General features: G+C 41.1%; 1 protein-coding gene across 1 annotated transcript; it reads left to right on the forward strand.

The window, feature by feature from the left end:
• On the forward strand, positions 1–26604 carry NARS1 (asparaginyl-tRNA synthetase 1). The gene is made up of 15 exons (XM_054031633.1): positions 1–151; positions 6734–6816; positions 7105–7170; positions 7288–7380; positions 8040–8129; positions 9605–9683; positions 10527–10597; positions 10886–10972; positions 13798–14019; positions 14192–14391; positions 17057–17192; positions 19996–20109; positions 22880–23011; positions 24134–24265; positions 24990–26604. Exons 1-15 carry the CDS (start codon positions 22–24, stop codon positions 25119–25121), a joined length of 1767 nt encoding a protein of 588 aa, XP_053887608.1. The 5' UTR covers positions 1–21; the 3' UTR covers positions 25122–26604.

Raw genomic sequence — 26604 nt, forward strand, 5'->3', positions numbered from 1 at the left:
GCTCGGCCCGGCCGCAGACTGATGCAATCCCGCTGCCGGAGCGCTGGGGAGCCGCTTGCTGCAGAACCCGCTGCCGGGCCGGGCGCACGAGGAGGCTGCGCTGCCGCCATGTCTGCGCTGCTCATCCAGGAGACGGGCGAGCTGGCCCTGGGTGAGTCCCGGCGGGGCGCGGGCAGGTGCCTTTCGGGCCCCACATCGCCCCCGGAGCGGGGCAGCGCGGGGAGAGCCCGGCCTGGGGTGGCTCTGAGGCCTGGCCGAGCAGCCCCGCTCCGGGAAGGACACGTTGCTCTAGCGATCGGTGTTACTCCCAGTGGCTCTCCGGTCCCTCGCGTGGGGAGGTGCTTGGCCTGCAAGAGGGCAGGTCCCCTCGCGGGTCAGTAAGGGGTTAAAACACAGGAAACAAAAAGTAGGAGTCAATGGTCAGTATTCATCGTGGAGCGAGGTAAGTAGCGAGGTTCCCCCGGCCAGGGACCCGTGCGACCTAATCAACATATCCCTTAAATAACGAAAAACTGGTGAGAGGGCAACGTTTGTAGATACTATAAAATTATTCAGGGTCGTTAAGTCCAAAGTCAATGGGTTTAAAACAAGGAAGTGTGTCTTCACTTAATGCACAGTCGACATGAGGAACTCATTGTCAGGGAATGTTGTGAAGGCCAAAAGTATAAATCAGTTTAAAAAAAAAAGAGGAGGATGGGTACATCAATAGCTATTAGCTAAGATGGTCATGGATGTAACCCCGTACTGCGGGTGTCCCTAAACCTCTGACAGCCAGAAGCTGGGCTTGGATGACAGGGGATGGATCACTCAAAACTCTTGATTCCTTCTGTAGCATCTGGCACTGCTAACTGTTAGAAGACAGGATAATGAGTTAGACGGACCATTGGACTGACCTACTGTGACAGTCCTTATGAAGTGGCTGAAAGGTCCCATCATAGCCTGCTGCTGGGCGAGAGGCACTACTACTGGAGGCTTGTGTATGCTAAAGAGCTGGGCGCTGACCAGTGCTGGGTTGAGAGAGCTGTACCCATTTCGTATGCATCTGAAGAAGTGGGCTGTAGTCCACGAAAGCTTATGCTCTAATAAATTTGTTAGTCTCTAAGGTGCCACAAGTACTCCTGTTCTTTTTACCCATTTCCTAGTGTATCTGGCCACTAACTCCATCAGCGTTCTGATGCAGGAAAGAAGCTTTGCTAGCCACCATCAGAAAGGCAGTATGTGATGTGTAGGGATTAAATCCATTCCAATAGGCAGCATAGACAGCGTTTTTCCTTGGATGCCATGAGGCAGTTCAGTGCTGTTTTTTTTTATCTGATCGGTTACTACCCCATGGAAGTACAGTATGAGTCACTGTTGTATCATTGCAACTAAAAAGTTTGTCCTCCAAATATGCTCAGTTAATTTTTTACAATATTTTTAGACACACTGTATCCCAAATGCTTTATTGTAATAAAAACTAAACATTCATCCCTTTTAAAACAAACAAAAAGGGGACTTAGATTTGAGTGACGTGTCTTATACTAAAACATCCCTGGAATTTCTCAGTGTTATAGATGACAATTTCCTAACTCAAAGCCAACTCCGGGGGATTCTGTATTAGATCTTGTTCCAATAGATAAAGAGGAACTGATCACAGAACTAAAAGTTAATGGTAGCTTAGGTACAAGTGATCATGACTTGATCACATTTATAATGTGCAAGCAGAATAAAGTCCAGACTAGTAATATATATAATATACTTGGTGCTTTCATAGGGCCAATTTCACAAAGCTGAAAGCACTTGTGAGCTAAATCAGCTGGGAGGAATAATTTAATTGAAAAATGTGAATGATAATTGGGAATCATTTCAGAACACCTTTGTAGATGCCCTAAAAAGCCACAATTCCACAGCTGAGGAAGAAGGTTGTGTTGATTAAAAAAAACAACCTGGTTTAAAGTGGAAGAGAAGGCAGCTGTAAAATAAATAAGATAAATAAAGTGGAATAAAGGGGAAGTTAATAGTAATGACTATAAATCAGCAGTTAGGAATTGTAGAAAATTGATAAGGGAAGCCAAGGGACACAAGGAGAAATTTATGTCAAGGAGGAGTTTTTAAAAATATATTATGAACAAAAAGAATCCTGACAATGGTATTGGTCCATTGCTAGCCGGAATTATCAGTAATAACACCAAAAAGACAGAAGTGTTAAATATTTGTTTTTTATTTGGACATAAGAACGGCCATACTGGGTCAGACCAAAGGCGATCTAGCCCAGTATCCTGTCTTCCAACAGTGGCCAGTGCCAGATGCTTCAGAGGGAATGAACAGAACAGGTAATCATCAAATGATCCATCCCCTGTCGCCCCTTCCCAGCTTCTGGCAGACAGAGGCTAGGGGCACCGTTTCTGCCCATCCTTACTAATAGCCATTGACGGACGTATCCTCCATTAATTTATCTAGTTCTTTTTTGAACCCTGTTATAATCTTGGCCTTCAAAACATCCTCTGGCAAAGAGTTCCACGGGTTGACTGTGCGTTGTGTGCAGAAATACTTCCTTTTGTTTGTTTGAAACCTGCTGCCTATTAATTTCATTTGGTGACCCCTAGTTCTTGTATTATGAGAAGAAGTAAATAACACTTCCTTATTTATATTCTCCACACCAGTCATGATTTTATAAACCTCTATCATATCCCCACTTAGTCATCTCTTTTCTGAGCTGAAAAGTCTCAATCATGTTAATCTCTCCCTATATGGAACCGGTCCCATACCCATAATTATTTATCTTTCCTTTTCTGAACCTTTTCCAATTCCAATACATCTTTTTTGAGATGGGGCAGCCACATCTGCATGCAAAATTCAAGATGTGGCCATACATGGATTTATATAGAGGCAATATGATATTTTATGTCTTATTATCTATCCCTTTCCTAATTTCCATCATTCTGTTCGCTTTTTTGACTGACCCTGCACATTGAGTGGATGTTTTCAAAGAACTATCCACAATGACACCAAGATCCCTTTCTTGAGTGGCAACAGCTAATTTAGACCCCTATCATTTTATACGTATAGTTGGGATTATGTTTTCCGATGTGCATTACTTTGCATTTATCAACATTGAATTTTATCTGCCATTTTGTTGCCCAGTCACCCAGTTTTGTGAGATCCCTTTGTAACTTTGCAGTCTGCTTTGGACTTAACTATCTTGAGAAGTTTTGTATCATCTGCAGATTTTGCCATCTCACTGTTTATCCTCCTTTTACAAAAGAGTGCTTCACTTAGGCAGGAGAAATCAGATACAAAGCTCTAAAATGGGGGGAATAACTAGGTGATATACTGCTGAAAAGGATCTGGGGTTTATAGTGCATCACAAATCTGAGCCAAAAATGTGATGCAGTTGCGAAAAAGACTAATATCATTCTGGGGTTTTGTATGTAAGATATGAGAGGTAATTGTTCTGCTCTACTCCTCACTGGTGAGGTATTGGCTGGAGTACTGTGTCTAGTTCTAGGTGCCATACTTCATGTAAAATGTGGACAAATTGGAGAGAGTCTTGAGGAGCGCAACAAAGTTGATAAAAAGTTTAGAAAACATGACATATGAGGAAAGGTTAAAAAAACTGGGTATGTTTAGTCTTGAGAAAAGAAGACTGAAAGGGGACCTGATAAGTCTGAAGGTAGGACAAGAAGTAATATGCTTAAACTGCAGCAAGGCCATTTAGGTAAAATGTTAGAAAAAGCTTTCTAATGATAAAGGTAATTAAGCTTTGGAATAGCCTTCCAAGGGAGGAACAGGCTGGACAAACATCTGTCAGGAATGGTCTAGGTTGACTTGGTCCTGCCTGAGTGTGGGGTGCTTGACTTACTGACCCCTCGAGGTTCCTTCCAGCCCTACATTTCTATGATTCTGTGTGTGTCTCTCTCTCTGTATGTATATCTGTCTCTAGATATAGACACAGATGTATACACACGCGCTTGAATTTAGGAACCTAAGAATTGCTGTTGCAGGTCAGATCAGTGATCCATTGAGGTTGGTATTCTCTCTCTCTGGCATTAGCCAGCACTGGATGTTTCAGAGGAAGGTCTGAAAGCCCTATAATGGACAATTCTGCAATTACATGCCCAGGGAGTGACGGGGAGATGTCTGACTCCATGTAGTACCTGGCTTATTTCCTGAAGCATGAGGGTCAATATCCCTTGTACATTATCCTGGATAGCGTAACTGGATATTCTTAACATTGGTATTAATATGCCCTTTTTTATTCTTCCTAATCTGTGTGTAAAGTAATAGTATGTGATAAGTAGGTCCACATCTTAACTATGAAATATAGCTACTAAAAAAACCCAACAAAATACCTTTTCTTGTTCCTTACTTCAATTGTGTTGCTTGTTAATTTCCCCATGTGTAATTTCCTTAACTGTTGTTGTTATAAGTGTGTGGCATACCTTCTCTGTGTGGCTCCTGGTTTTATATACCCTTATCTCACCTCTCTGTCTTCTCCCTAAACTACACAGTCCTAATCTTTTTTTAGTCTCTTGTTGTATGGAAGCTTTTCCATGCTTCCAATATTTTTCATTGCTCTTTTGTCTGGAGTGAATAGAACTGATGATGGCCTTCGAAGTGAGGGTGTGCCATCAATTTATAGAATGTCATAGTGTTGCTCCCTATTCCTTTTTGAATACAACAAATGCACGGTGTTTGGTTAATTGACCACCGCTGCATGTTGGGCAAGTACTTTTATTGAACCATCCTCTGTGATGACCAGGTCTCTCTCTTGAGTGAGTTAATTTGGACCCCATCAGCATGTAGGAGTATCTAAAACTTCCTTCCAACATGCTTCACCTTGTGCTTGTCTGCACTGAATTTCATCTGTCATGTTACCTAATTGCCGGCTTTTGTATTAGACCAGAATAGTGAAAATGGATCAGTCCTTTTTTGTATTCCAGGCAATAAGAAAAAGGGGCCACCTGATACAATTAGTAAGTGGTAAAATTGGAACAAATAAAGGAGATACTCCACATAATAGGCCAGAGGAATTTTGTGGTGCAGGTAACCACCAAATCAAGGGATTATAGCAAGATATTTTTAAGGGCTGTTAATGGTTGTTCATTGCTTTTGCAGTTATAAAGGTAGTCAGCAGTTATGTATCAGTGCATGTTTCTTGGTTCCTTTCCTTCTTCTTTTCACCCCAAAAGCTCTCCTCTTCCACCAATAATTGTACAATTAGCTATGTGCATTATGGGTTTGTTTTTGTTGCTTTCCTCTGAAGTATGCAGTCCTGGATATCCGATTCAATGAGCTTCAATGTGGCAAATCCTATATAACTGAGTTATTGTGCATGTCTTGCTAGTTAGAGAGAAGAGACATGGATGTGTAGAATAAAAGGGGCAACATCAGGGAGGATGGTATGGGAGAAAAAACACAGTAAAAGAGGAAGTGGCACAACAGACATTGAGAACAGCTAATGAGGTGAGACTGTATCCTATAGGAATCAGAACAAAAAGAAAAGTGCATAAAGCTAAAAAAGCATTATGCTCTCCGATAACCTACATTTCAAAAAGTTATATTAAACTAAATATCCTTATTTTCCTGTTGTGGGAAAAATGTGCACTGAGAAGTTAGACCAAAATTTTGCAAAAATTGGGAGTTGCAACATACACACCCATCACCTTGAAAAGCACAAAAAACTAGTGTGCAGTCACGATTGGTTGGTATCAAAGAAGGTACATGTATCACTTCGAGGAGAAGAGGAACAGACTTTTAAAATGAACTCTTAGGGGTGGTATTCTTAAACGTGCCAAAGGAAGTGGATGCCCAGCTCCTGTTGATAATCCATAGGCGCTTATCTCCCTTAGGCACTTTTTACAGTTATACACAAGGTCTCTAGTAGTTATTTGCCATCTTGTGTTAAGTTAGTTGTAGTGTGCAAAGACACCACTATTGAGTTAATAAGAACATAGGAATTGCAATGCTGGATCAGATCTAAGCTCTGTCTGGCCTAGTATCCTGTCTCTGACAGTGGTCTGCACCAGAAGCTTCAGAGGAAGATGTAAAAAACCTCAATAGGTGGATGTGGGATCCTAGTCTATGTCTACACTGCAGAGTAAACCTGGGGTTTGAACTCCAGCTCAAGCTTTAACCCCCACTTCCGTCTACACACAAATTGCACTAACCCTTGGCTTGGTCCCAGGACCCCACAGGTGTTGAGTTGATTCAAGCCCTATTGCTTTGCAGTGTAGATGCAGTTCCAAAAGTATTCTACGGGCTGACTTTCTTTGTCCTCTGTCAGTGGTTTGGTGGACAGTCAAGTTTTCCCACACTGCATCACAAACAAAGAGCCATTGCTGCCACATTTTGGGAGGGTGCTAGGAAGTCTGAGGATGTGGGTAGTTGGACTCAGGCCTGCCTAATGCAGTGAAGACTCCAGAGCCCCAGGTAGGAACCAGGGTTCACCAGTTCCTAACCTGGGGTCACAAATGAGTGTTGACACTCGAGCTCTAGGTTAACAAACCCAGGGTCTGGGAACTTGAGTTCTGCTAACCCTGGGCTTACATTGCAGTGTAGACATGCCCTGACAGTTAGAGATTCTCTTGAGACCTGAAGCATGAGGCTTAATGTCTCTTCAAAAACATGTCTTCATTAATTATGATGATGCTGAATATTCTTGATAGCCATATACGTATCCAATCCCTCTTAAAATCTTGCCAAGTTTTGTGCTTGCTTTAAAATACCTGTATATGCTTGTTCTATATTACAGGAGAGATGTATGTTTCTGAACGCGAGGGCTGCGATTCTACTGGCGATGGAACAGAGAAGAAGCCTTTCAAAACAGCTCTGAAGGTATCTGCAGAAAACACACAAAATCTATTTCAAGTCATGTCGTTTCCCTTCAGGACAAACAGACAGTTATTTACGGAAATACTGTAAACTAGTGGTGGGCCAGATTTGATCTGAAAATAGCTTTTTAAGCTGCTGTTCTCTTTAAATGTAAATCTTATGTATCTTAACATCAGGTCCTCATTGATGTGTTTTGTAAATGTAGGATGTCCACCATATTATCTCATTGACAGTCTGGCTTCAGTACTCTTATGATGAAACTGACTTTTGCACTTTTTTTTTCCCTTTAAGGCTTTGATGACAGCAGGAAAAGAACCATTTCCTACTATTTATGTGGACTCGCAAAAAGAAAATGAGGTGATGTAATTTAAATGGATATTTTTAATTAAATGAGGTATTAAGGTTCCTATTTTTCAAGACACAAATAACTTTTCTCTTCCCCTCTTCCCTCCATATCTCACCGGATCCATCTAGAGATGGGATGTTATTTCTAAGACACAAATGAAGAATGTAAAAAAAACATGGCAAAGAGAACAAATGAAGCATGAAGCTAGGGAGAAGAAAGAGGTGGGTTATGAATACTGCCAAGTCAGCTCATTTAGAAATTTAAAAATAGAAAAAATCCATTTTAGCTCCCCTGAAAATGGCATATGCAAATCCTGAGTGTGCTGTTATAGTGGTGGATGAAGGCCGTAGCAGGCAAAGTGATCTGTAGTGCACTAGTCAGCATTACAACCTTTAAGCCCACTGCTTGTGTACCCAGATAGTTTAATTTTGCCAGAGAAGGGCAGAGAAAGTTAAATGTACCTGGTCCTATTCTGTTCTTGGATATATGGTTTGACTCCCGTTGACTTCAGTGTATATGTATGTTAGTTGTTTTCACTTCATCAAGACAAGCAAATGGTCTGCATCAGGATGGGATGAGTTTCTACAAATTTTGAATGTGGATGTCTCTAAACTCCTCCAACCTTCTCTAAACCAGGTTAAGAGCACTTCTAGGATGTGTTTCATGTTCTGGGGATCGCACCCATGTATCTTAGGCCAGATTTTTGACATATTGTAGCAGGGCTGAGATTCTATGTAAACATTCATCTTTAGAGATGTACATAACAGTTTCGTACTGCTATCTGTGGGGAGTGATACTGGTATAAATAACCTGATTGTAGTTATCGTTAACACCACTACATGACTAAGACATAATTTATGGAAAAACTTCTTAAAATTAGGCAGAAGACAGTTTGCGACGAGAGAAGAACCTGGAGGAAGCTAAGAAAATTACCATCAAGAATGATCCCAGTCTTCCAGAGCCTAAATGCGTGAGTGAAATCTAATGCACTGGATAAGAAGCCCCTGTAACAATCCCTTTCTGAGGTGTGCTCTGCATCATCACCAGCTGTTGAAGACTACTATGCTTTTCCTTCCTTGAGATTTTATTCTCTCTGGTCATTAGCATATCCTCATATGTTTCATCTCCCTCATTCACCTCACAGTTCACTGAGCCTGCTTGACTTTAATTTTGGATTCTTCCAGTACACATGCACCAGAGGAAAAGAGCCAAGCTGTACTTCTGCTTGAAACAGCCTGATGAGTTTTTGTTGTTGTTTTTTTTAATTGCTATAAAGATCCTTGTTTAAAATCTGCCCTCAACAGAAGGGCTTTTGCCATGGTGGGGGATGGAGGAAATACTGCTGATTTGAAAAACATACATACTGAATTAATATCCAATATGTATGGGCCCAAGTTCTACTGAATTACATTCGTGCAGCCACACTGAAGTCAGTGAGGTTTGGCAAGTCTAAATCAGAGGAATTGGGAAGCAAAAAATAAACGTTCTGAAAGATCACAATCTTGAAGACACTTCTTACAGCATGTGTGAAAGAATTTTGATTTGAGATTTTCACTCCAACATAAGCAAATGGACAGTGTACTCCGTTGCACAGAAGTCAATCTCTGTCTTTCCCTGGCCAATGCACTGTAGTAATTCCAACTTGCAGATGGCTGGGCCTTTAAAATCTATTAACCGATAACTAGATAAGTCTGAAGAGCAACACCAGCCTGCCAATTGGAGAGTCAGTCTGACCATGTCAGTGCCTCAACAGTGACTTTGCGATGGGATTCAGTCAGTACCAAAATGCATCAAAAAGTGCCAGTTATCTACAATTCTAATTCATTATCCTCTCTCATATTTTGGCTTCTAACCGAACTCCTATCTTACTTAGTAGTTTTAAAAATTAGTGCAGAAAAGGCTGTTCAGACCTCTGGGTGAAGGAAAGCTGTGTGTTCAAGGTCTCTTGCCCAGAATGGGGTGGCAATTTGGTATATATTGAAGTATAAGTAATATCTGAGAGGCATGGTTCTCAAGTGAACTTTTACACGTGCTGACTCTTGTTGTATTCAGCTCAGATGTAAAACCAAATTTCTGATCACTTGTGGTCATTAAAGTTCCCACGTTGCTATCTGACAAAGTAGGACTGTTAAGCAGAATGTAATAACCCAACATGAAATTTGGTTAGGACATCAGAGGTGCTTAAACACAACCCTTTCTATTTTTAACTTGATAGGATATTCTTCCCTCGGTGCCCTAAACTGTCATTCAGAATTGATGGGTGCTGTTCAATCCCTGTTGTGTTCTACCCCAGATGTCTGTGCATTTCACTGGTTAGAAGCTGTTTCTGGGTGCATATCCTATATGCCTATGTCCCATGAATCTGTGGAAATGAAAGGCACTGTCTAAATGTCGGTTTGTTATGATTTATCTCTGTTTCATTGATTTTTAATCCATGCTTTACAGGTGAAGATTCGTGCTCTAGAGGCACACAGAGGCCAACGAGTGAAGGTTTTTGGCTGGGTCCACAGGTTACGTAGACAAGGTAAACAGTCCTTAATGTAGACAAAGTAAATAGCTAGCCGTTAAAAGTAATTGAGTCAATGCAGAGAGGGGGAACAAGGGGTAGAGTATAACAGGACATATTCTGGCTCACCTTGCTCAGGCTAGAAAAGCTGGGAGATGCGTGGAAAATGAACAGCTTCTGTAGCACCTGGTAAAGCTGTCCATCCTAATCCACTGATGCTTCATAGATGTCCTCTGCCAGGTATCCTAGAAGGATTGAACTTGGTGTGACCTGGGGATCGGGGTATGATGCTGGCTGTCCTGCCTTAACAGTGATTCCTATTGCACGGCATGCTGTGCAATCTGCTTCTTCCCAGAAGGAAAAACTTGAACAAGAGGGGATGAATGGGAGGGGCTACATCGTTTTCCACACAATAGCTGTAACTTGGGCCTATATAGTCAGCACCTGTGTGCGGCCGGTCCAAAGGGCCTGGCCCTGAGAACATCCAACACTCCTTGTCTAATTATTGGGGGTAAAATCCTGACCCTATTGAGATCAATTGGAGCTTTGCCATTAACTTCAGTGGAGCCAGGATTTTGCCCTGGGGGATTTGGACGCCTAACACCTAGGATTAGGCTCTACATATGACTTCATCTTTCATTATCTTTTGGCGTAAAAAACACCGTTGTGTGGAAAGGATTTTATCATCCAACAAATGATTTAATGTGTAGTTCTGGTATTTATTAGTGATCTTGAGCAACCCTTAACAGACAAACCCTGAAAACAAACTGCCGTGATAACATTTGCTGGGTGTGGGCCTACTGAACTGAATAAAGTAATAGTTTTGTCTGACGAGTCTGGGTTTTTGTTTTTGTTAACTAGGAAAAAATTTGATGTTCCTTGTGTTAAGGGATGGCACAGGATTTCTGCAGTGTGTCCTGTCAGATGAACTGGTGAGTTGCGGGGTTTTATTTCTGCAATGCAAAAGAGAAACTATTAATACCCAGTGTTGTTTCTTTTATATGCCCCACTTGAAAGTTTGACTTAACGATATTAAGGTTTAATTCATTAAACTTTTATGAAAAGTTTAAGGTGGTCTCTTTTTCTCACTCATACCACCGGAGTTTTTCTTGTTCACAGAATGAGTTAACGAGATTATGAACCTTCTTTCTTTGTCTCTGGACCCTTGTAGAGTTTGTATTCTAGCTGTACATTTAAAATATCTTTGTCTCTTTTTCTAGTGTCAGTGTTACAATGGAGTGATCCTCTCTACGGAGAGCAGTGTGGCAGTGTATGGTACACTAAACCTTGTTCCTGAAGGCAAGCAGGTGAGGGAGTTAGTTGCGGCTGTGAGTTTGGGGTTCCCCCCCACCCACCTATCACTCAGTTAGATGGCAAAATATGGCCCTTTTGGGGAGGGGCAGGGAACGTGGAGGGAACGGGGGAGAGAACTCCATCATTGATTTCAATGGGGATTGCTGTTCAAAAATTGATGGCATGATATGGTTGAGTGTGTGCGTGTGTGCGCGCGTGTGTGTGCGCGCGCGCACATGGGTTTGTGCTTGTGTTCATTCGTTCTAACTGGGTAATATTTCTAGTTTATCTTTTAGCTGAAGTTGCATTTCCTTAGGGTACTAGTATGGAAGAGTATTGTCTTTTAAATATAGACACGGCTTTAGTTTTCCTAAAAAGTGAGATTAATTTTTTTTTTTTTAAATAACTGTTTTAGTGGTAATGTGGTGATTCTCAACTCTCCTTTCTAGCTGAGATTGTGCTTGTAGGCTCCCCTCTATGCAGGATAACCTGTGGGAGCATAGAGACCTTAATTTGGCCTTTTTTAATTTGAGAAGGACACACAGCCTGAAAACTGGCCTTTAATGCTGTTTATGTTCTTTAATGATGATTTCAGCATCATTTATAACTGCTGGAAATGTATAAAAATACAATAAGGTTGTAGATCAAAAACCAAATAGTGTTTATACTTTGCTGCCTTGTAATTAGTCATGTAAATTTCAGATTGTTAATACTTATGAAGTCTTTCACATCTGGAGCTAGGGTCAGTTCTACAATAAGTAGTTTCATAAAGGATGCCCATAAAAAGAGTTCAGACTGAAGGTAGGGCTGGAGAATTTTCCAGGAATTCATATGGGGAGAGAAACTAGATGTGGATGGTCCAAAGTTTCAGGATATCCTTTAAAATATAGTAATGTACAGTAAATATAACTCCCAAAAAACTAATAGTAGGACATTTGTTTTCTAATATCTTCTCAGTTGCTCTTTGTCTAATTAATTCAGTTATAAAATCTCTTCTGCAGAATAAATATAAATCCATATTGTAAAACTGATGCTTGAATATAGTTTCTTGATGTCTGTTGGATTTTCCTGGGGGGGAAAAATTCAGAGAATGAACAACAAGAGAGAAGCTATTCTGATAGTGTTCTAAATAGCTACTAAAGAGCCAATTTTGAAGAAGATTGGGCTGTTCAGCTAGCCACTGATGGTAGGACAGAATGGGACAAATTCTGCCTAATTTACACTCCCAGTACCCCCATTGATATTCAGTATACTGGGTTCTGCCCAGTATCTGATTTACTGAGTTCCCATTAACTATGGCACAATCTGCGGTGAGACTTCGTTATGTTGTAGGCCCTTCCTGGACAATAGTTTTAAGTATGAGTTTTGTTAGAAAGGTGTTAATTTATTCAGAAATTTCATCATGCAGTGAAAATGTATTTATTTCTACACAAACACTTCTGTACGTTTTATTGAGTCTAGAAAGTTTGAAAAAGGGGGGAAAAGAAATAGTCCAGATTGTGACTTGTTTGGCCCTATCTAGTCTCTTTCACAGAATTTAGGAGCCATGTTTGAATACAGTTCAGCAAACCTGTTTCCAAAATGCACTTGCCAGCCAGTGTATGAACAGGTCCCAACAGTGTTAGAGTTGTGTTTTTAAAAACCTGGGCTACAACATGCTATCTGGCAGTATCCACACTGGTGGGCAAAACGGAGCTAGAAACCTGTTAGCTGGAACCGTGTGTTTAAAGCAGGTTGAAATCCTCACTATCACTTTGAGGAGACTTACTGCATCCATAAAAGAACTTATCTAAAGAACCCAGCCCCAATTGTATTGGAACTTATAGCTGCTAGTATCAAGTTAAAATGATATTATCAGGTCAGAAATAACTTATTTTAAAAGCACAGTAATAGCCTTCCCTTTGTTAGTAATAATACCTGAGGATATTAAACTCTAACTTCTAACTATTTTGTGCTTTTTGTTTACTATTTATATTCATTAGCTCATTATTACATATTGTCTCTCTCATTTCGGACAGCGAAAGCCAGATAGAATCAGAAAATGAAACTTTTGCCTTAGCAAATGGTATAATGTTTGGGATTATGACACTACAGCATACGCTACTTGAACTCCAAAATGGACAATTTGTTGTTTCCTTGTTCAGCAGTTAGCTAAAATTAATAAGGGGAGGATTTTCTGCTTTCATATTGGGGTGAAATTCAGTGCAATGCAGAAAACTCAGAAAAGCACCAACGTCCCATGCAAGTGCTAGGATGAAATTCCTACATAGTCTATATATGGTGATCCTTCCACCATCATATGAGCAACTCCCATTGACTTTAGTGAGAGTTACATGTATCCTTCAGCAGGAGGAGACGGGACAAAAATATAAAAAGGTCAGAATGCCTTAGATTCCTATCAAGGGTTATCTTGTACACAGCGTCCCAAATGTGTGTATTTTTATGGGAGTGGGGAGAGAAGGAAGGATTTTTCACTGTTTTCACAAGAGTAGCAGTCATTTGGAAACATTGACAAGCTGCCTCAGACCATGCAAGTTCTGAAGATGAACATTTTTCACACTGAGTAACTTTTTATTAATCAGAAGTAGCACATAATGCCACTGTACTTAAATCAGTGGATCCCAACCCAGTCTTGGGTTGCAAATCATTCGTCTAAAGGTGGCATTGTTGAATTACAAAAAATGGCATTTTAAAAGCATTGCCTTTCTCAGTAGGTCTTGAACATCTAGGGCTAAAACAGAGTTATTAGCAATAGAGTTAAGTTAGGATATCAAGTTACCATTTTTAGGTGACAGTACCAAACTTCTAATGTGTATGTTGTTTCTTCTAAAACCCATAGGCTCCAGGGGGCCATGAGTTGAGTTGTGACTATTGGGAGCTGATTGGTCTGGCTCCAGCTGGAGGGGCTGATAACCTGATCAATGAGGAATCGGATGTTGATGTGCAGCTTAACAACAGGTATATGATGATCCGAGGAGAGAACATGTCCAAAATCCTCAAGGTGCGCTCCGTGGTCATACAGTGCTTCAGGGATCACTTTTTTGACAATGGATATTACGAAGTAAGTATAGCTTTCTTTCCTTCTTCAGAGCCTCAGTGATGCTTCTAGATATACTGTATAGACTTTGATATTTAATTGAATTAGACAAAAATTACTTGTCAATTAGGAGACCACTTTCTGACTGTTTTTATAGACGGAATTCTTATCTTAATAATGAGGTTTTGTTTAACAGATCACTCCACCGACGCTAGTCCAAACGCAGGTTGAAGGAGGCTCCACGCTATTCAAACTGGATTATTTTGGCGAAGAGGCATACTTGACACAGTCCTCCCAGCTGTACCTGGAGACCTGCATCCCTGCGTTAGGAGACACCTTTTGTATCGCCCAGTCATACAGAGCTGAGCAGTCCAGGACGCGCAGACACCTGTCAGAGTATGGGAATCATTGTAGTATAAGTATGCATGTGTTTAGAGGGCAAGGGAGCAGCAGTCTGTCAGGAACAATAGGACTCTATAAAAAGGAAGGTAGAGTGTTATGCTAACATGCAAGGGACTGACCAAAGCTTCTTTGGAAATATCTTGTTCCCAAGGTCAGTGGGTGGGAGGCAGAGCATTAGAGGAGACTTTGACTCCTCTTCTGTAATTTGTCCAGGTGGAGAATGTCTTTTATTGAGCTTCTGTTGTTGGAATGTGCAGTGGATGCCATTGTGTAACTTGTGAAGGGAATAAGGTTATAAGTAGGGCTGTCAAGCGGTTAAACAAATTGATCGCGATTAATTGCGCTGTTAAACGATAATAGTCCATCATTTATTTAAATATTTTTGGATGTTTTCTACATTTTCAGATATATCAATTTCAATTACAACACAGAATACAAAGTGTACAGTGCTCAGCTTATATTTATTTTTGATTACAAATATTTGCATTGTAAAAAACAAGAGATAGTATTTTTCAATTTCCCCATTGCAAGTACTGTAGTTGGGGATTGGTCCTGCTTTGAGCAGGGGGTTGGACTAGATGACCTCCTGAGGTCCCTTCCAACCCTTATGTTCTATTATTCTATGAATCTCTTTATCATGAAAGTTGAATTTACAAATGTAGAATTATGTAAAAAAACAAAAACCCTGCATTCAAAAACAAAACAATGTAAAATTTTAGAGCCTAGAAGTCTACTCAGTCCTACTTCTTGTTCAGCCAATCACTTGACAAACAAGTTTGGTTACATTTTGCAGGAGATAATGCTGCCTGCTTCCTGTTTACAATGTCACCTGAAAGTGAGAACAGGCGTTAACATGGCAGTGTTGTAGCCAGCGTCACAAAATATTTATGTGCCAAATGCCCTAAAGATTTATATGTCCCTTCATGCTTCAACCACCATTCCAGAGGACATGCGTCCATGCCAATGACGGGTTCTGCTCGATAACAAGCCAAAGCAGTGCAGACCAGTATATGTTCGTTTTCATCATCTGACCAGATGCCACCAGCAGAAGGTTGATTTTCTTTTTTGGTGGTTCAGGTTCTATAATTTCCACGTCAGAGAGTTGCTCTTTTAAGACTTCTGAAAGCATGCTCCACACCTCGTCCCTCTCAAATTTTGGACAGCACTTCAGATTCTTAAACCTTGGATCGAGTGCTGTAGCTATCTTTAGAAATCTGACATTGGTACCTTCTTTGCGTTTTGTCAAATCTGCAATGAAAATGTTCTTAAAATGAACATGTGCTGGGTCATCATCTGAGACTTCTATAACATGAAATATATGGCAGAATGCGGGTAAAACACAACAGGAGACATACAATTCTCCCCAAAGGAGTTCAGTCATAAATTTAATTAACACTGCACCCCAAATCCCTCATCCCCAGCCCCACCCCAGAGCCTGCACCCCTCTCCCCAACCCTCTGCCCCAGCCTTGAGCCTCTCATACCTGGCCCCACCCCAGAGCCTGCACCCCAACCCTCTGCCCCAGGCCTGAGCACCTCTTCCCCAGCTCCCCCCCGAGAGCCTTCACCCCCAGCTGGAGCCCTAACCCCCCGCACCCAACGCTCTGCTCCAGCTCTGAGCTCCCTCCCACATGCCGAATCTCTCGGCCCCGCCCTGCCACATGAATTTTATTTGTTATGTACACATCACCTCCATATTGGTGCACATAACAAAATTCATTCTGCACGTGGGTGGGAAAAACTACAGGGAACACTGTTGGCATGTAAATACTTTGCAATGCCAGCTACAAAAGTGCCACGCGAATGCCTGTTCTCACTTTCTGGTGATGTAAATAAGAAGCGGGTAGCGTTATGTCTCATAAATGTGAACAAACTTGTTTCTTTGCGATTGGCTGAACAAGAAGTAAGACTGAGTGGATTTGTAGGCTCTAAAATTTTACATTGTTTTGTTACCTAACAAAAAAACCCTACATTTGTAAGATGCACTTTCACGATAAAGATTGCATTACAGTACTTTGTATGAGGTGAATTGAAAAATGCTATTTCTTCTATCATTTTTAGAGTGCAAATATTTGTAATAAAAAATAAATATAAACTGAACACTGTACAGTTTTTGTATTCTGCGTTGTAACTGAAATCAATATACACCTCTACCTCGATATAACGCTGTCCTCAGGAGCCAAAAAATCTTACCGCGTTATATTGAACTTGCTTTGATCCGCCAGAGTGTGCAGCCCCGCTCCCCCCCGGAGCACTGCTTTACCGCGTTATATCCGAATTCATGTTATATCGGGTCGCGTTATATTGGGGTAGAGGTGTATTTGAAAATGTAGAAAAACATCCAAAATATTAAATGTCAAATTGGTATTCTATTGCTTATCAGTGCGATTAAAAAAAAAATGAATCGCGATAAATCAAGTTTTAATCGTGATTAATTTTTTTGAGTTAATTGCGTGAGTTAACTGCGATTAATCGACAGCCCTAGTTATAGGATAAGAGTGTAGGGAGGGAGGGGGCAAAATGGCAATTGGGATGAAATCCTCCCCTCTCAGAGGGAGATTGTCTTCATTACTCAAGTCCTCTTGCTTGTGCATGGCTGATGAAAGGAGGGGAAGTGTCTTCATTCTGATGACTAATGGTGATGTGACCTTGTTCTTCAGATATACTCACATTGAAGCTGAATGTCCTTTCATGACATTTGAAGACTTGTTGACCCGTCTGGAGAATTTGGTGTGTGATGTAGTGGACAGAGTCTTGAAATCGTCTGTAGCAACCTTCCTATATGACCTAAACCCGGTATGTGGTGGTGTGGCAAGCAGTCCTGAATATTCACCTCTGTTTGGTGAGAAATATGACTTAATGTCCCTCAGAACCTCAGCCTAGCCTCCTTTTGGCAGCATATTCACACGGGGCGAACAGAGCACAGCAGTGAGCTCTGATCATTTGTAAGACACTCAATGACCTCAAAAGGAGTCCAGCCTCTGCAAGGCTGATACCTACGTCATGCACGGATAGGGGTGGTGGTTTATATCTTAAAGTCTCAGGACAAGCTGCTGCTGTTCGAATTCCAGAAGTGCTTAGGGAGCCCCATTCATGGATCATGTAGCCCTTTATTTTGCTTAGAGTGAATTTGATGATGTTTTACACCACCATGCATTCAGCTCTGGTTGCTACAGTTTCAAACTCACCAGAGTGAAATTGCATCTGGTGCTTTTCTCAAATTTGGAGACTCTAGGAACACACAAAGTTGAAGGACAATGACCACAGACACAATCACAAGTACAAAGTCTTACCTGTACTATGAGTTTTATTAAGCAATAAGTTACAATTACCCATGCATATAGAAAGCTGACAAAAACCTATGCAGTAATTATAACTGTAGTCACACGCACAGCCTCAAAGATATTCTAGGGTCGAATGGACCTCTCAATAGATGATCATCGCTAGAGGGATGGTTCTTGCTGGGGCTTCCTGTGGGCTCACCCCTTGGGACTTCCCACTTTTACCCAATAATGGAACCCTCTTTTATAGAGTAATTCTTACCACACCTAACACCTTATACTTATGCATGAAGGTGTCAAACTCTTTTCCTTATCTGTACCTCCACACCCCATAAGTATGTCCTGTTTTTCATAGGTTGTTCTTAGTTCCTCTCATTCTCATTAGCATCTATGCATGCCATGTACTCTGTGGTCAAGACAGTCATTGAAAGATGTTCCAGTCAGGTGTTTCGCGGTCTTGAACAATCTTGAACATTGCGGTCTATTGCAATCCATTTTTTCGTAATATCACCTATTGGCACATCTTATGAAGTAACCTTGTGACCTTGCTGGCACAGGGTTATTCCTATGTCATCCACTCATGTCAAGTGTTCTTAAGGCTATGGTCTAGTATGGCTAAGCTAAAATCTTATAGGTCTCTGCCTATAGACCTTGCCTTCCAGCCATGCTTTACTTATATACCTAATACACACTCATCACTCCTAAATATTTATCAATCCTATACTTCTATAATCCTACAATTTAAATCTATTTAAATATGAAATGGCATATAAATTGACCATAACATCACATTATACACTGACAAATGGATGATAACCTGAACTAATTGGTTACAGCCAAAACCCCACTGTGCTAGGTACTGTACAAACAGAACAAAAAGCTTGTCTCTGCCCTAATCTAGGTATCTGACAAGAGACAAAAGTGGAATACAGACAGACAGGGAGCCTGAGGAAACAGACAATATTAGCCAGTTACTTGTGTGGTTTCTAAGCTGAGACACAGTGCTCAGTAAAACTGGTTCCTCCTCCTCATCCTGTCTGCAATGACCCACCTTACTTCACTGTCTCATTAATTTCCCCCCAAAGCCAGCCAACAGCCTCCTACAGACAGCCAGTCTCCTCTGTCACTAGCCAACTCCTTCATGTTGCACAGAGACCAGAGCATCTCCAGTTTCCTTGGCTTGTTCTGATAAGCACTGCCTTTCTCCTACCTGTTTAGTCTCTGCTCAGGACCTGGGATTGGGGGAGATGAGATACAGGCCAGAGAGTGAGGTCTTTCCTTAAAGAGGTGAATGTAGCAAGTCTGAACTTGCTGCAAGTACTCAGCCCCGTGTCCCAGCAGATGGAAACTCTCTTGGCATAGTGTCCTGTAGTGCTATCTGCGGTATGCTGTGGAACTGGTGCTGATGTACCCAATGCATCCATGCACAGAGGGGGTCAGTGGCCTGAGTGGTATCGTATTGTATCCCGGTTCCTGCAGAGAGCCTTCTGTGGGTTCAGAAAGCTGCATGTGGAGAGGGATAGATGCTTTGTGTGCACACACTCACTCAGCACCCCAGACACCACCAGGTATTTACCTAAGGCTCCCATAGAGGCAACTGCATTGCATTAGTGCACACACCATGCAGGTAAGGTCCAAGACCTCTAGAGGGAGCCTCATTGGCACAGCTCTTCTGGCTGGGAGGTATAAGGGAGACCAGTGGAGGCTTGAATCAATTATTTTAAAAATTACACAATTTGAAACAATCCACTCTATTAAATCAACAGCAAAAGTAAGTTAGAAAAAGCAATTCCTCCATGGTTTGAGTTGTTACAAACAATTAATGGAGAAATCATACACTTGCTATATATTAACCCAGAATTAGTTTGTTGCCTCTCTCATTCAGACAATTTAAAGCATGGTTCTATCAAAGGATTCTTTGTCAAATTTGCTCTGTCTCTTAAGTTCTTTCTAAGCATCACAAACGCTTCCTGGGATCTGAAAGCCAAGCTGTATTCATTCTGGCTACAGCATCTTTTCTAGTTTGTTTCAGGGGAAGAATCTTTATAACTAATTTGTTAAAGCATGAGCTAGAAAAGCATCTGGCTTGTTCTTTCTAAGCCCTGGCTATGCACTGCTAACAGGAAAGCCTGTGGTGTTCACCAAAGTGAGCAGATAGGACTGTGAAAACACAAGGAATAGATCTCCTGAGTAGAAACGTGCTTTTTTTTTTTTTTTTTTAAGCCTGGCTACTTTCCTAACTCTAACTGCACAGCTAAAAGGAATTGACCTTTCAAACAGCACTAATGTTTTCGTGTATGTCTAATCTTACATTGCAGGACTTCCAGCCCCCCAAACGACCTTTCAAACGAATGAACTATACGGATGCCATTACATGGCTAAGGGAACACGGTGTGAAGAAGGAAGATGGCACTTACTATGAATTCGGAGAAGTAAGACCCTTTTGCCTTCTATTTTTTTGATATCTTAAGAGGTTGGAGCTCAACTCTGAAAGTGTACCATCCTTGTGGTTTCTTTCCTAATTTTGTGACTGAATCATAATGCAGTAAATGCAAACAGTGGTTTTATAAAGCACCTACTGACTATTTTTTGGGTATGGCCTGGTCTTCTAGCTGTCTAAAGGGTAATGTTGATCAGTGGGGCCAGGATTTCTTTAAATCAATGTCTTTGTCCTCCTGAATACTGGGTTTCAGAATCTGTTCTCTAGTTTGCAGACATGTGGAGGGAATATGGCTTTTAAGATGCTCTGAGCCTGAGGATCCATAGGGAAATCCACATGAATGGAAGAGGAAACCTAATGCAGACACATCCCCTCTGCATGGCATTCCCTCGTGTGTTGTGCTAACATTTCCTCCCATTACTGTGTACTACAGTCGAGGTAGCGCAGGATAAGTGGAAAGAACTGATGCCACTGGGTTTGGAAAGAAGCCTCCCTTGTGGGCAAAAAAAATAAAAATAAAATAAAAATGGCAAAAACACAGTTTAAGATCAAAATTTGGATTAAAACTTTTGGTCAAAAATGTTTCAGAAAATTGAGAAATTTTAATAAAATGTTTTGGTCAAAAAATTGTATTTAGGGTACACTGAGAAATTGTTTTTAAAATGTAGGTTAAAAAATTTGGACAAATTGTATTTTGCTTAAAAAAAAAATGGCCAAAGTTGTATTTCAGTCAAAAAACCAAGAAATTTGGATCAGGAAAATTTTATTATTTTGGCCCCAAAAGCTTTTGATTGAAAAGTACAGAAATTTGGGTCAAAACTTTTGGTGAAAAGGTCCGACCTCCTTCTCATTCTCTTTTAACCTCCAAACTGTGGGTTTTTTCCCCCCCTCTGCCCGACTCCTCCCTGTATTTGGGGTCCTTTGCACCCTTTTCTGTGCACAGTAAAGAAGACAAAATTACACTTTTGTGACCTTGACATAGTCCAAATCCTCAGAGGGGCTGTGCCTCTGCAGCTCCTGGCGCAATCAATGAAAGCCCAAGGTGCTCCATCCCTTCTCAGCACCTGGCCCTGAGTTTCTAGTGTCTGGTTTATCTTTCTAAGTTTTGCCACACAATGTGGCATTCTTTATTCATCGCAAATAAGACTGAAGCTGCCTCTGGTTTGAATTGTCATGTCTTTGGTGCTGTCAATGCCTGCCTGAACCCAGAATTGAGAGGGAAATCATGTTATATTTTAGATTTCTAATATAATTTCTACATGTATTTAAATCACAGGCAACAATGGAAGTGAACATTGACCAACACAAATGGTTGTTACAAGCAATGCTTCTTCAATTAATGACAAATGTATCTGTTGGAATTAGACTTAGGCCTGGTCTACGCTACAGAGTTAGGTGAACATAAGGTAGCTTACGTTGACCTAATTATGTCAGTCTACACTACGGCCTTGCTCCCACTGATGTAAGAGCCCTACTACACGGACATAACAACTCTGCTTCCATGAGAGGCATAGGGCTTATGTCAGTTAGTTAGGGTGATGCAGTGCTGGAAATTGACAAGAAAGGCTGTTAGGCTTCCTGCTGTGAACCCTGTGCCTGGCACACAGCTTGGGCTGTCACCTCAGGACAATTGGGCTCCCAGCTCCCAGCCAGGTTACCCCTCTTAAGTTGGTGGAAGCACTGCTGGTGAAGATGTGCACCGCTGAAGGAGGGCAGTGTGGACATGAAACACCGCAGCTGTAATTCCAACAGATAGATTTGACTGTATGATACTTAATGATTATTAAATAGTTACTTATAGCATAGGCAGAAAATATTAGCAATCTAATAAGGGTATTAAACTGTGCCTGTTTTTTAATTAATAGTAAAACTGCTGAATTGATTTAAAAAAAAAAAAAACCCCAAACTTCTGGAGTGTGTATTGCTAGGTGTCCTTCAACATTCCTTAGTAACTTCAAAGTTAGGAAGGTTTTGATGCAGTGGTACATATAATTGGTCTTTAACTGGTCATTCAAGATATTCATATATGCAATATGTAGATTAAAGGAAGTGCTTAAACAGTTCTCAGCAGTGAGACCTAATGCCCATGGAATGTATAGCATACCTGGGTTTCAGGGCCAGATAAAACTAACCTCTGTGTAACAGTAACTGATCATCTGAAAGAACTCCACTCTCTTCTCAGCTTCCAGTCTGGGACTGGCTTAGTTTTTTCTAGTGTCTTAGGGCAGGCCTTCACTACGGGGGGAGGGTTGATTTAAGAGACGCAAATTCAGCTACGCGAATAGCGCACCTGAATTCGACCTATCGGAGCCGACTTACCCCGCTGTGAGGATGGCGGCAAAATCGACCTCCGCGGCTCCCCGTCGACGGCGCTCTGCAGACTCCCGCCTCCGCCGGTGGAGTAAGAGCGTCGATTCGGGGATCGATTGTCGCGTCCCGATGAGACGCGATAATTCGATCCCCGAGAGATCGATTTCTACCTGCCGATTCAGGCGGGTAGTGTAGACCTAGCCTTAGCTATTCCTAGCTGTTACCCTCTGATATGTAGTGAATATTCTGATGCAAAATAATTTTTTCCAGATTTAACTTCCTGGAATTTGATTAAAATTTGCTTCTCCTCCACCCCTGCCAAAAGCTTTCCTCATATCTTTGTTGTTATACTGTGTGTTCTTTTTGCTTGACATCTATAGGCGAAAAGCCTAGTGCTGAACTCAAGCAGTGTGTCTGGCCATAAATGTTGTTAAAATCTTGTTTAACCTCAGGATATCCCAGAAGCTCCCGAGAGAAAGATGACAGACACCATTAATGAACCAATTTTGCTGTGTCGATTTCCTGCAGAGATAAAGTCCTTCTACATGCAGCGTTGTCCTGAGGATTCCCGGCTTACTGAATCTGTCAGTTTGTGTCACAGAGTATTCGTAGTTTCTTTCTGGGAGGGGGATGGTGTGTGAATGCACAGAAAAATGTAATAAATGACTGGGTGGGAGAGTCAAGTGGGATAGCTTTCACTGAAATAATATTTTTTCACATGTCTGTGCATGGCCTGTTTGCTTTAAAAAAAGAAATATTGAAGTAAATGTATATCTGCCCTGAAAAGAATAAATGTCAGCACTTTACTAGGGCTTTCGTTTAGTCTGATCACACACAAATGCTATATAAAGATAGTATTCAGTCTAGTAGTGGGAGGAAAAGAACAGTCTTACCATTAAAGCACAGGACCAGAAGTCAGGAGAACTGGGTGCTATTCTTAGCTGTGCTACATTTTATGTGTATGAGGAAAGATTAAAAAGACAGGGACTACTCAGCTTGGAAAAGAGACGACTAAGGGGGGATATGATAGAGGTCTATAAAATCATGAATGGTGTGGAGAAAGTGAATAGGGGAGTGTTATTTATCCCTTCACATAACACGGGAACTAGGAGTCACCTGATGAAAATAATAGGCAGCAGGTTTAAAATAAAGAAAAGGAGGTGCTTCTTTACACAATACACAGTCATCCTCTGGAATGTGTTGCCAGGGGATGTTGTGGAGGCCAAAAGCATAACTGGGTTAAGAAAAGAATTCGATAGCTTCATGGAGGATAGGTCCAACAATGGCTATTTGCCAAGATGGTCAGGGACGCAACCCCATGCTTCGGGTGTCCCTAAACTTCCAACTGTCAGAAGCTGGGACGGGATGACAGGGGATGGTCACTCAAAATTGCCGGGTTGTGTTCATTCCCTCTGAAGCATCTTGCACTGGCCACTGTCTGAGACAGGATAGTGCGCTAGATGGACAGTTGATCTGACCCAGTAGGGCCATTCTTATGTACTTGGATAAGTCAATCAGCCTCTCTGCTCAAATTCCCCTCCTGTAAAATGGGGCTAATAGGACATGCCATCCTCCTTAGAGTGTGCCTTAGAAGTGCTACCATGCTAACCTTTTAAGCCTATGATTGGTTTTGGGTTGGCTTTTTTTTTCCTGTTGTAAGTAGCTTATATGTAATAGTTTGTGACCTCCTGTCTTGTCTGTTTTAGGTTGATGTATTGATGCCAAATGTTGGTGAGATTGTTGGAGGCTCAATGCGTATCTGGGACAGTGATGAGCTACTAGAGGGTTATAAGCGGGAAGGTATTGACTCCACACCTTACTACTGGTATACAGATCAGGTACGTGAATAGACTTTACTCCCTGCATGGCAAATACAGAGGGTGTGGCTTTTTCAGATCATGCTAAAATGATAGTAAAAATTAATCTGGGCAGTTTATTTTAGAGAGATCAGGACTTGTCTGTCTTTTGGCCACTTGACCCATTGTATCTTGCAATTGGTTGCTACCTGTGGCAAGGTAGTTTTTAGGCTATTGAAATTGCTTTTGCTTGCTGCGGTGCATACATCCTCTATTAGAGCTCCCTGCTTAGAGGCTCCAGTGCAGCCTGGAAATGGCTGGGCATGTGAGTGCAAGTCCCTCGGAAAGTCTTCTGTCCCTGCTCTGCCTGTTTGAAAGGCAGTAGTTCCTTTTGGCAACTTCCAAGTATAAAATATTTTTGCTGTTAGTGGACAAAAGAGTAACTTAGTCTGTTGGAAAATTAACAGTCCATCAGCAGTGGTTGCAGGGGGAGGGGAATGGGGTGGAGAAGGACAAAAGGGGGAAAGAAAAGAGTGTAGTGTAAGTCCTCTTTCCTTCCTGCTCCCTCTTTCCCACTCCTCTCTTTCCTGGATAATAAATATCAGGAATCAGATGGACACACACTCATTCAGTGGGATGAGCCCATTTTAGTTTCCCCATTTATCATTCAGGATATGAGCCCCCAAGTGTGATATTTATCCCAGTGTAGATGAGTAACAGGCTGATGAGTTTTAAAAATATTTCCTCTTTGCATTTTGTTCCATAGCGTAAATATGGCACATGCCCTCATGGTGGGTACGGCTTGGGTTTAGAACGCTTCTTAACATGGATTCTGAACAGGCATCACATCCGTGACGTATGTCTGTACCCACGCTTCATCCAACGCTGCAAACCTTAACCACTTCCTCGGGAGAAATTCAACAGAAAATCAAAGCAACTTCTAAAATCCTACATGTGAGGGGGGGATCAGTGCACTATGTCATCCTACAGTCCATCTAAAGGCAAGAGCTATTGCTCCTTGTTGCTTGAGCCATAAAGTAATACAATTTTACTAAAACAACTATCTAATGTAGCAGCTGAAAAGGTGAAATTTTGCTTATTTGGAAGGTAAAATCACTTCTAAAAATCTACAGAAAAATTGCTGTTTTGTCATTTTAAAAACACCATCTGGTTGGGGCATTGCAGCTTTTAGCTCATAGCAAAGTTTTCATATTAGATTGATATTTGAAACTTGCTGTGTGTACAATACTTAACATGTGACATTTATTTCTCCTCTGACTTTAACATTTAATCTGTATGTATCTTAAAACATTGGGGCACTTGATTTTCTTTTAAAGGTAATTTGGTTTATGTTCTATCTGTGGCTTGGGGGTTGTTTTGGTTAAATTTAAAGGCAGATCATTTAAAGTTACAAATACTGTTGTGTATTAATATGAGAGTGTTCAACACAAGTTAATAAAGATGGAATCATGTAAACTGTTAAAAATACAATGTTAGAACATTTGGGCCTTCACTTACCCAAGCAAAACTCTCTCTGCAGTCAGAAGGAGTGTAGAATTGAGCACATTCTCCTAATACAAAAAGATCTGCTTTCTTTTGTCAGAGTTCATTCATTTGGAAATGATGGCTTCAGTTTTGCAAGGTGCAGAGCACCCTCTGCTGCTTTTGATGTCTGCCAGAGATCAGCAGGCTACACCTTGCAGAACTGGGCCCCTTAACAGGACCAGCCCTTTTACAGCCTACATGCTGAAATAGAGCGAGGTGGATGTGTTCTTAGAATGTTGTGTCTAGCTTCTCCTGTACACCTGCATGTTTGAGCTCCCTTTATCAGTTGGTCACTGTTGCTTGACACATAGGAAGAAAACTGAATTTTAAAGACACTGATACAATTTGGTAACTTTTTTAACTGAAATAGTTTAATTTCAGCATTCTATGATAAGTTGAATTAGTGTCCTCTTTAAGAGTATTTTAATCTAAGGAGCATATTTTCATAGGTCAGTAATGTCTTGTCTCCCAGGTGGCTCTGTACTGACTAAAGTTTGGGTAATGGGCTCAGTGTACTGTTTCTGCTTCTCCTCTGTGGGTTCCCTCAATGATTGTAATCAACTGTTACTTAATTATTAAGTGTTTTGAGCTGTCAGAATGCATTTTAGTCATAAATTAGATTAAATCTTACTGGAACAAATAGTAGGTGGGTTATTTGAGACCTACTTGGATACTTGCCTTGGGACCTAGTCTGGACTTTTCATCTACGCTGTGTTTGTAAACTGTTAAACTTCACATTTATGTAGCAAAACTTTGTTTTTCCTTTTAGAATTTTGCATGTTGCACACACAAATCAGTCCAATCTGCCAGTCAATAAATTTAACATAACATACAAA

The sequence above is a fragment of the Malaclemys terrapin genome, chromosome 6 (assembly GCF_027887155.1).
Source record: "Malaclemys terrapin pileata isolate rMalTer1 chromosome 6, rMalTer1.hap1, whole genome shotgun sequence".
NCBI classification, from domain to species: domain Eukaryota; kingdom Metazoa; phylum Chordata; order Testudines; family Emydidae; genus Malaclemys; species Malaclemys terrapin.

Excerpts from the sequence above, each read along its gene's own strand:
- NARS1 (XM_054031633.1), top strand. The coding sequence starts at position 22 with ATGCAATCCCGCTGCCGGAGCGCTGGGGAGCCGCTTGCTGCAGAACCC. Across the intron at positions 6,817-7,104 it reads CTTTCAAAACAGCTCTGAAG|GCTTTGATGACAGCAGGAAA; the intron begins GTATCTGCAGAA and ends TTTCCCTTTAAG. Across the intron at positions 9,684-10,526 it reads CCACAGGTTACGTAGACAAG|GAAAAAATTTGATGTTCCTT; the intron begins GTAAACAGTCCT and ends TTTGTTAACTAG.